General features: G+C 52.7%; 1 protein-coding gene across 1 annotated transcript in view; it reads right to left on the reverse strand.

The window, feature by feature from the left end:
- paxbp1 (PAX3 and PAX7 binding protein 1) overlaps nucleotides 1-10701 on the reverse strand; it is a 39169-nt gene that overhangs the window by 11065 nt on the left and 17403 nt on the right. Inside the window, exons 6-7 of the mRNA XM_070441386.1 lie at nucleotides 6375-6706; nucleotides 5382-5505 (exon numbers count right to left, since the gene is read on the reverse strand). Coding sequence (XP_070297487.1) covers nucleotides 5382-5505; nucleotides 6375-6706 — 456 coding nt within the window. The remainder of the gene's footprint in view (nucleotides 1-5381; nucleotides 5506-6374; nucleotides 6707-10701) is intronic.

Raw genomic sequence — 10701 nt, forward strand, 5'->3', positions numbered from 1 at the left:
GTGTCTCCTTTCTCTGGTCTCCCTTTCTCTGTGTCTCCCTTTCTCTGTGTCTCCCTTTCTTCTGTGTCTCCCTTTCTCTGTGTTCTCCCTTTCTCTGTGTATCCCTTTCTTCTGTGTCTCCCTTTCTTGTGTCTCCCTTTCTGTGTTCCTTTCCTGGTCGTCCCTTTCTCTGTGGTCCCCCGCGTGTGTCTTCTGTCTCCCCGCGTTGTGTCTTGTCTCGCGCGCGTGTCTCTGTTCCCTGCGCGTGTCTCTGTCTCCCCGCGTGTGTCTGCTGTGTCTCCCGTGGTGTCTCTGTCTCCCCGCGTGTCTCTTCGTCTTCCCGCGTGTTCTCTGTCTCCGCCGCCGTGTTCTCTCTGTTCTCCCGCTTGTCTCTGTTCTTCCCGCGTTGTTCTCCTGTGTCTCCACACGCGTGTGGCTCTCGTCTCCGCGTGTTGTGACTCTTCTGTCTCCCCGCGTTCTCTGTTCTGTCTCCCCGCGTGTGTCTCTGTCTCCCCGCGCTGTGTCTCTCTGTCTCCCCGCGCTGTGTCTCTGTTCTCCCCGCGTTGTCTCATGTGTCTCACCGCGTGGTCTTGTCTCCCCGCGTGTGTCTCTGGTCCGGTGTCTCTGTCTGCCACGCGACCACGTCTCTCTGGTCTCCCCGCGCATGTGTCTCTCTTTGTCTCCCCGCGTGTGTCTCTCTTCTCCCCCGTGTGTCTCTCTGTCTCCGCCGGTGTGTCTCTGTGTCTCCCCGCGTTCTGTCTCTGTCTCCCCGCGTGTGTCTCTGTCTCCCGCGCGTTAGTCTCTGTGTCTCCCCGCGATGTGTTCTTGTGTCTCCCCGCGATGTGTCTCTTCTGTTCCTCCCGCGTGATGTCTTCCTGTGTCTCCACGCGTCAGCTGTGTCTCCTCGTGTCTCCCGCGTGTGTCTCTCTGGTCTCCGCGTTATGTGTCTCTCTGTCTCCCCGCGTGTGTCTCTCTGTGCTCTCCCCGCGTGTGTCTCTCTGTTCCCCGCGTTGCTGTTACTCTGGCTCCGCGTGTGTCTCCCTGTCTCCCGCGTGTTCTCTGTGTCTCCCGCGCGTGATGCTCTCTGTGTCTCCCCAGCGCAGTGTCTCTGTGGCTCCCCGCGGTGCTGTGTCTCTGTGTTTTTTCCTTTTTTTTTTTTCCCCCCCAGCGGGTGGTTTGGTCTTTTTTTTTTTGTTCCCGTTTTTTTCCCCCCCCGCCCCGGTGCTGTCTCTGTCTCCCCGCGTTTCATCTGTGTGTTCTGTCCCGCGTGTTGTCTCTCTGTCTCTCCCCGCGTGTGTTCTATCTCCGCGTGTGTCTCTCCGCGTGTGTCTCTCTGGTCTCTCGCTGCTCGTCTCCGCGGTGTGTCTCTTGTCTCCCCGATGCCCTGCTCGGTGCTCTTTCGCGTGTGTTGTCTCCCCGTGTGTCCTGTCTCCGCGTGTGTCTCTTCTCCCCGCGTGTGTTCGTGTCTCCCCGCGTGTGTCTCTGTCTCCCGCGTGTGTCTGTTCCGTGTCTCCCCGCGTGTGTCTCTGTCTCCCCGCGTGTGTCTCTGTCTCCCGCGTGTGTCTCTGTCTCCCCGCGTGTGTCTCTCTGTCTCCCCGCTGCTGGTCTCTGTCTCCCCGCGTGTGTCTCTGTCTGCCGGCGCGTGTCTCTGTCTCCCCGCGTGTGTCTGCTGTGCTCGTCTGCCTCGTGTCTCCCGCGTGTGTCTCTGTGTCTCCCGCGCGTGTCTCTCTGTCTCCCCGCGCGTGTCTCTGTCTCCCCGCGTGTGTCTCTCTGTCTCCCCGCCGTGTATCTCGTCCTGTGATCCCCCCGTGTGTCTCGTCCTGTCTCCCCGCGTGTGCTCTTGTCTCCCCGCTTGTGTCTCCTGCCCCCGTGTGCCTCGTGTCTCCGCGTTGTCTCTGTGTCTCCCGCGGCTGTTCATTGTTTCCCTGTGTCTGGTCTCACCGTCGTGCTTCGTCTCTTGTGTTCGTCTCCGCCGCGATGTGTCCTCTGTGTCTCACCCGCGTCCGTGTCTCTGTCTCCCGGTCGTGTCTCTCTGTCTCCGCGGTGCTCTCTGTCTCCCCGCGTTCGGTCTCTTGTTCCCCGTCATGCTCTGCCCCGCGTGTCTCGTCTCCGCGTGTCTCTGTTCTCCCCGCGTGTCTCCCTGTTACCGCCGGTCCGTCCCGCGTGTTGTCTCTGTCTCCACGCGTGGGTCTCTGTATCTCCCCGCGTGGTCTTCTGTCTCCCGCGTGTGTCTCTGTCTCCCGCGTCTGTCTCTGTTCTTCCGCTGTGTCTCTGTTCTCCTCGCGTGTGTCTCTGTTTCCCACGGCATGATCTGTCTCTTCTCCCCGCGCGTGTCTCTGTCTCCGCTTGCTCGTGTCTCCCTTCTCCCGCGTGTCTCCTGTCTCCCGCGTTGTCTCTGTGCTTCCGCGCGTGTTGGTCTCTGTAGTCTCCCTTCTCCCCGCGTGTGTCTCTGTCTGTCTCCCCGCGTGTGTCTCGTGTCTCCCCCGTTGTCTTGTTCTCCCGCGTGTGCGTCTCCCTGGTCTCTCCCGCGGTGTCTCCTGTGTCTCCCCGCGTGTGCTCTGGTCGCGTTGCTCGTTCCCGGTGTGTCTCTTGTCTCCCGCGCGTGTCCTGTCTTCCGTGTCTCTTCTTCCCCGCGGTGTCTCTGTCTCCCCGCGGTGTTTTCTCTCGTTCTCTGTCTCCCCCGCGTGTTCTGTCCCGCGCGTCTCCTGTCTCACCGCGCGTGTCTTCCCTGTCTCCCCGTCGTGTCTTCTGTCTCTTCCCGCGTGTGTTCTCTGTCTTCCGCGTTCGTCGTCTCTGGTCTCCCCGCGTGAATGTCTCTGTCTCCCCGCGTGTGTCTCTTGTCTCCCCGCCGTGTCTCTGTCTCCGCCGCGTGTGTCTCTGTCTCCCGCGTGTGTCTTCTCCGGTGTCTCTACCCTTGCGTCGTGTCTCTTGCCTGTCTCCCCGCGTGTGTCTCTGTGTCTCCACCCGTCGGTCTTGTGTTCCCCTTGTTGGTCTCCCCGGTTGCTGCTCTCCCCGCGTGTGCTCTCTGTCTCCCGCGTCTGCTCTCTGTCTCCCGCGGTGTCTCTCTGTCTCCCCGCGGTGTTTTCTTCTCCGCGTGTGTTTCTCCCCGCGTGGTCTCTGTCTCCCGCGTTGTGTCTCTGTCTCCCCGCGTTGCGTCTCGTGTCTCTGTCTCCCGCAGCTGTGTCTCTGTCTCCCCGCGTCAGTTAATTGTGCTCTCTGTCTCCCCGCGTGCGTGTTCCCCGTCTTGTCTCCCGCGCGTTGTCTCTGTGTTCCCGTCCCCGCGATGTGTCTCGTGTTCTCCCCGCGGTGTCTGTCTCGTGTGTCTCTGTTCTTCCCCGCGTGTGGTCTCGTTGTGTCTCCCGCGTGTTGTTGTGCTCCGCCGCGTGTGTCTCTTGCTGTCTCCCCGCGTGTGTCTCTGTGTTCCGTGTCTCTGTCCCCGATGTGATTCCTGTGTCTCCCGCGTGTGTCTCGTGTCTCCCCGCGTGTGTCTCGCTTGTCTCCCCGGTGTTCTCTGCTGGCTCCCCGCGTGTAGTTGTCTCTGTCTCCCCGCGCGATGTTCTGTCTCGCGCTGTCTCTTTACCGCGCGCTGCTCTGTCCGCGTGGTCTCTGTCTCCCCGCGTGTCCTGTCGTGTCTCGTGTCTCCCCGCGCGTGATTCTCTGTCTCCCCGCGTGTGTCTCTGTCCCCCGGTGTGTCTCTGTCCCCGCGGGCTGTCTCTGTCTCCCCGCCGTTCTGCTTCGCGTTGTTCTCTGTGTTCCTCTCCCCCGTGTGTCTTCTGTGTCTCCGCGCGTGTCGTCTCTTGTGATCTCCCTTGCTCTGTTCCCGCGTGTGTTCTGTGTCTCCCGCGGTCTCCGTCCGTGTTTGTCCCCCGTCTCGTGTTCCCGTGTCGTGTCTCCGCTAGTTGCATTGTCATCTGTCGATTATCAGTCCCTATCACGTAAGTGTGCCTCTACCCGCGCGTAGTCTCTTCATCCCCGCCGTCGTGTTCTTCTGTCTCCCCGCGATGGCTCGTCTCCGTGTCTCTCCCGGTGTGTCTCTGTCTTCCCGCGTGTGCTCTCTCCGCGGGCTCTGTCTCCCCGCCGTGTCTGTCTCCGGCGGTTCTGTGTCTCTCCCGCGTGTGTCTCTGTCTCCCGCGTGTGTCTCTGTCTCCCGCGTTGTTGTCTCTGTCTCCCCGCGTGTGATCTGCTTGTCTCCCCGCGTGTGTCTCTCTCTGTCTCCCCTGCGCTGTCTCTGTCTCCCCAGCTGTGTCTCGTAGTCTCCCGCGGGGGCGTTGTTTTTTCTCTGTTTTTTTTCCCCCCCCGCCGCGTGTCTCTGTTCTCCCCGCGTGTGTCTCCTGTGTCTCCCCGCGTGTGTCTCTGGTCTCCCCGCGTGTGTCTCCGTGTCTCCCCGCGTGTGTTCTCTGTTCTCCCGCGCGTGTCTCTCGTGTCTCCCCGCGCGTGTCTCTCTTCTCCCGCGTGTCTGTCTCTGTCTCCCCGCGGTTCTCTGTCTCCCCGCGTGTGTCTCTGTCTCCCCGCGATGTGTCTCGTCTCCCCGCGTGTGTTCTCTGTCTCCCCGGCCGTGTGTGTCTCTGTCTCCCCGCGTGTGTCTCTGTCTCCCCCGCTGTGTCTCTGTTCCCCCGTCTGTCTCGTGTCTCCCCGCCGTTCTCTCTGTCTCCCGCGCGTGTCCTCTGTCTCCCCGCGCGTGTTCTCCGTTCTGTTGAGTGGTTGTGGCGCTTGTGTTCTAGTGAGCTTGGTAGAGAGGGAGACGGTAGCTTGTTTGCAGTCCTACTGCACATGTGATTGTGTAACAAGGCGAAGCTGGTTGGTCAGCAGCGTGCGCGTCTGTTGTGGCTGAAGTGGCTGTTAACAGACAGAGACCACGCGGTTCCTGTCGCTGTAAGTTGTCTGTAACCTGTAGTCTTTTTTTTAATTGCATGACCAAAAAAAGACTATGACCGCAATGTCAGCGATTCAGAGCAGGTTTCGTAACGAGTGATGCTGAGACTTATAATTGCTGCTGCTTGCGGACCGCCGGTGGTGACGGACAGGAAGTGTGTTATTGGTATTCACAATATTTTGTGTCTCCGTAGATAATCCCAAGACAGATGATACCGAGCAATGCATTACGTACTACTAGACCAGACACGTTAATTCAACACATTAGGAACTGTATCTACAAAGAGAAAGGGAGACACAGAGAAAGGGAGACACAGAGAAAGGGAGACACAGAGAAAGGGAGACACAGAGAAAGGGAGACACAGAGAAAGGGAGACATGAGAAGGGTTTGGGGGTTAACACTTAAGGAAAATAAGAGTGGGTGAGGGGGGGCTTCGCACGTACACACAGACCACCACCACACACACACACAGAGAGAGAACCAACGAGGCCGTTCAAGTAAATAATAAAAACCTTCAAGATGGACTGACTTGAAAGGCTTGCAAACTCCGCCGATTCATCTTTAATATCATCCTGGCGCCGCTGGACCAGCCGACAGGCCCGTTGCCTTAGTAACTGGTGCATGTTGCCCTCCAGCTCCGCCACGGTGGGAACCTGAAACATATACGCCCAAACGTCACCTCCGACCTCCACACAGAACACGCCCTGCTCAGGCTGACCGGCCGCCGGGTCACCGGGAGACCTCATTTGGTGCAAGGGCCAGAGAGAGAGAGAGAGAGGCTTGACTGACAGGTGACACGTCCAATTGTGATGAGAGGTGTGAATATAGACGGGAATATCAGTCAAAATTTAAATGTTGTAGTTCTTTTTCAAATCGACGTGTTTAGTCTGTTCAATCTACACTTATAAAAATGGGACCATGTCCAACACATTTCAGCTTTCCTTCACTAAACAAGTCAGGAGCATTTAGTTTGAACTGCGCAGTCAAGCGCAGAACTGCCCTCAGCCTCCCCCCCCCACACCAAAGAGACTCCATTGACCATCATGCATCATTCCACTAAGGAAGAGCTGAAGGAGGAAGTGAGTGTTAGGAGAGAGAAGCTGATTGTCAGTTTAGCGAGCAGACTCTCTGTAGTCACACCTAGAAACCCCTGGCTGTAGAACGAACACCAGTGGGATGTTAAGATGAAATAAAACGTTGCAGTTTATGATCACTATTGTAGCGGTTAATAGTTGTAATACAGACACTCACTACTAATGAGTATCAGAGCCATTCAGTTAAAGATTACCAAGTGGAAGTATACTGCAACAAATACATTGCTCTAAACTAAAAAATAAAATAAAAAAGGCATCTCTTATTTAAAGCATAAATGAACTTAACTATTTATTTATTTTACATCAAAAGTACATTTCAAATTTGTTATGTCACTATTAAAAAAAAAGAAGTATATTAACCCACAGCGAGAGAAAGAGAAGAAAAAAAACATAAACCGAAGAAGAGAGGCAGAGAATTTCTCCCTTACCTTTTCACCGAAACACTCAAGCAAGTCTCGAACATACCCTCGCATCTCTTGCAAGAATTTATACTGTTCTGCGTCGTCATTGGATGAACCCTCGAGCCGGTGAATGGCGTTCTGAGCTGCCTCGAGTTCTTCCTGGATCTGATCGTAGCGCTTAGCATTAGCATCATGGCCCACACGCATCTGGCTCAGCCTAGAGAAAAAAGACACACGAGACAGACCGGGTGAGTTGAGTGGATCTGAGCCTACAGACAGACAGGAGAGAGAGAGGGTGAGTGCTGTAAAGTTAACCCACGAAGCTTGGTTTACAGTAGGTCTAAAAACTGATGTGGTATTTTAAACATGGTCAACAGAGCTGTGATCGGACCAACTATAAACCGGCTTTTAGCAGGAGTGGAGCAAGAGACAGAATACAGGACGAACCGATGGGTCATGTAGGACAGTAGATCATAAAGGAGTGGAGCTAGGTCTGAGACAGAATACAGGACTAACCGATGGGTCATGTAGAATGGTAGATCATAAAGGAGTGGAGCTAGGTCTGAGACAGAATACAGGACTAACCGATGGGTCATGTAGAATGGAGCTAGGTCTGAGACAGAATACAGTAGAGGACTAGACCGATGGGTCAATGTAGAAATGGAGCTAGGTCTGAGGCAGAATACAGGACTAACCGTGGGATAATGTAATGGAGCTTAGTCGAGACAGAATACAGGACTAACGATGGGTCAATGTAAAATGGACGCTAGGTCTGAGCAGAAAGTACATGGTGTAATGCTATACAGATAAGTTACCGTGGGTCATGTAGAATGGAGATAGGCCTGAGACGAATCAGGACTAACGATGGTCATGTGAATGGACTAAGTCTGAGCAGAATTACAGCTAACCGATGGGTCATGTAGAATGGAGCTATGGTCTGAGAAAGAATACGGACAACGACGATGGTATGTAAATGGAGTAAGGTCTGAGCAAATAGCAGTGACTGAACCGATGGGTCATGTAGAATAGGAGCATACGGTCTGAGACGAAATACACGGACTACCGATGGGTCATGTAGAATGGAGCTAAGGTCTTGAGCAGAATAGCTAACCGCATGGGTCCTGTAGGATGGAGGCTAGGTTGAGGCAGAATATCAGGACTAACCGATGGGTCATGGTAGAAAGGAGCTAGTCTGACGAAACAGACTACCGATGGGTCATGTAGAATGGAGGCTAGGTCTAGGCGAAATACAGGACTACCGATGGGTATGTAGAATGAGCTGAGGTCTGAGCAGAAATACAGGCTAACCCGAATGGGTCAGTAGAAATGTGAGCTAGGTCTGAGAAAAGAATACAGTACTAACCGATGGTCATTAGAATGGAGCTAGTCTGAGGCTAGAATACTACATGGGTATATGGGCTGCTAACAGAAACTAAAGATGGGTCCATGTAGAATGGAGCTAGGTTGAGCAGAATACAGTAATAACCGATGGTCATGTAAGAAGGAGCTAGGTCTGAGCAGAATACGGCTTAACGACTGGGGTCAATGTAAGAATGGAGCTAGGTTGAGGACAGAATCGACATAACAGTCGAGAAGGTAGCAGACAGTAATCGTGCCGATGGGTCATGTAGAATGGAGCTAAGTCTGAGAAGCAGAATACAGGATAACCGATGGGTCTGTAGAAAGGAAGCTGGTTGAGCAGAAATGCAGGACTAACTGATTGGGTCCAAGAAGACTGGATGAGGCAGAATAAGATCCGATGGCTGAGGAGGGATAAGAAGATCGACACGTGTTAGAAGCTAGGTCTGAGGCCAGAATAAGTAATCACCGATGGGTCATGTAAATGAGTAGGTCTGAAGGACAGAATACAGACTAACAGATGGGTCTGGTAGAATGGAGCTAGCGTGAAGGCAGAATAACAGGTATTACGATGGTCAGTGTAGAATGGAGCTAGGTTCTGAGACAGAATATCGGACTAACGATGGTCATGTAGAATGGAGCTAGGTCTGAGACAGAATAACAGGACCTAACGATGGGTCATGTAGAGAATGGAGCTAGGTCTGGCAGAATCAGAACTGACAAGTAATGAGCTAAGCGAATCAAGTACAAGTGGTCATTGGTAGAAGTGGAGCTACGTCTGAGGCGATAAATACGAGGACTATGGACATGGATGCGGTCTGCGAATAGTACGATGGATTGAGGAGCTAGGTCTGGAGGCAGGAATATCAGGAGCCTAACCGAGATGTGGCCATGTAGAATGGAGCTAGGTCGATGACAGAATTACAGTACTAAACCGATTGGGTCAATGTAGAATGGAGCTAGGTCTGGAGACAAGAATACAGATAACTCGTATGGGTATGTAGAAGGAGAGGTTCTGAGGCACGAATTACAGACTTACGATGGTTGTGAAGAATTGGAGCTAGGTCTGAGCAGATTACAGTACAAACATGGGTATGTAAGAATGGAGCTAGGTCTGAGACAGAATAAGAGACTAACCGCGATGGGTATGTAGAATGGAGTAGGTTGAGGCAGAAAGTCAGGACTAACCGATGGTCATGTAGAAGTGGAAGCTAGGTCTGAGGGCAGAATACAGGACTAACCGATGGGTCATGTAAGAATGGAGCTAGGTTCTGAGACAGAGTAACAGGACTAACCGATGGTCCATGTAGATGGAGCTAGGTCTGAGACAGAATAAGGATAAACCGATGGCATTCAATGCTGAGATGGAGCCTAAGGCTTCTGATGACGAGAGAACAGGACTCACTACCGATGGTGATCTGTTCACAAGACGTAGAATCTAGCTTAGCCTAGTATCGTAGTCCACTGAAGGGCAACCGAATACAGGACTCAACACTCTCGGAGGTAGTATTGACTGGGTTTTATTTTTCAATGTCGTCTCACCGAAGAGGAGCTAGGAGGACCTTCAGCCGGCATCGATCCACTGTCTAAGACAACAGAGACCTACCATCCGCGATTGGTTAGTCACCATGTATTTGGCTGTCTCAGAGACCTAGCTCTCATCATCTACAACATGACTAGACATGGCATACGTTGGAGTACTCATAAGATCTGTCCAACCCTAGCGTCATCTCGAACAGTCGACCGCCGCAGCCGTTAGACTTTAGTGTCTCCTGTATTCTGTCCTCAGACCATGCTCCTTCTTATGACAGATGCCCAGTATCGGTTCGGTCCTGTATTCTGTCTCAGCCTCTAGCTCCTATTCATTCTAGAGTCTACAGATGACTCCATGAGGTTATAGTGTTGTATTTCTGGCCTCAGACCTTAAAGCTCATCCATTCCTAGGCTATCTCATTGAGCAAAATGACGCCAGGCATAGCCATTACGGATTACAATCCTGGTTATTTTCTTCGTCAGTACTTCAGAACCACCTATCGCTCCATGGTCTAAACATGGACCCACTCATCACTACCGGTGATGTATCGGTTAGTCTTAGTATTCTGCCGTCTCAGACTAATCATGCTACATTCCTAAACAATATCAACCAAATATAAGATAAGAGAATGAGGAAGCTCAAATGAGACGGCTCCATCTGCTGAGCAGTAATACCAAGGTGCGGCCAACAGTCGGTTATAGTCGCCCTGGCTGTATTTTGAATGCTCAGACCATAGCCTTTCCAATGTACCTACGAATGACGCTTTCTGTTAGATCCTGTATTCTGCCAATATCTGAGACGCCACTCAAGGAAGCTGTAGACCTCTAGGCGTGAGCGAGCATATCTAACAAATAATGACGCGCATCGGTGTTAGCGTATCCTGTCATTCTGTCTCAGACCTAGCGTCCTATTCCTTATCTATCTAGCTAATCTTTATTTATTTTTCTGGTTGGACCCTATCCCCAGGTTAGGATTTCTGTTTTTTTCTTGTATTGGGTATCTTGTTTTATGTCTCTGACCAGTCTCCATTGATCTAACTATTTACATTGGTACACGATAATCGGTGGGATGTTAGTCTGTATGTTCTACTGTGTCTTCAGAATGCCGGTGAGCTTTCCTCCATCTCAATTGACTTCCATTCGTTAGGACTGTATTCTGGGCCATTATTTGTATGTTCAGCCGGCTGTTTAAGGAGGGTGAACCTGCTTCCAATTCCCAGCATGCCGACAACCACCCAACGACCAATAAAACCGGGTTAGGTTCCTGTTTGCCTCACAAGAAAACTCAGACCTACCTAGCTACCATTCTACATGACCCATCGGTTAGACTGGCGGGTATTCGTGTAATTACGCACCCCTTGTTCCCACGACCTAAGCTCATCAAAGCATGCCCCATTGTGGTTAGAGAGTACTAGTATTTCTGGGATTAATGCCTAGAATCAGCCTCGACGCTGTAGTTTCT

Source organism: Salvelinus sp. IW2-2015, unplaced genomic scaffold (genome assembly GCF_002910315.2).
Source record: "Salvelinus sp. IW2-2015 unplaced genomic scaffold, ASM291031v2 Un_scaffold3872, whole genome shotgun sequence".
NCBI lineage: Eukaryota > Metazoa > Chordata > Actinopteri > Salmoniformes > Salmonidae > Salvelinus > Salvelinus sp. IW2-2015.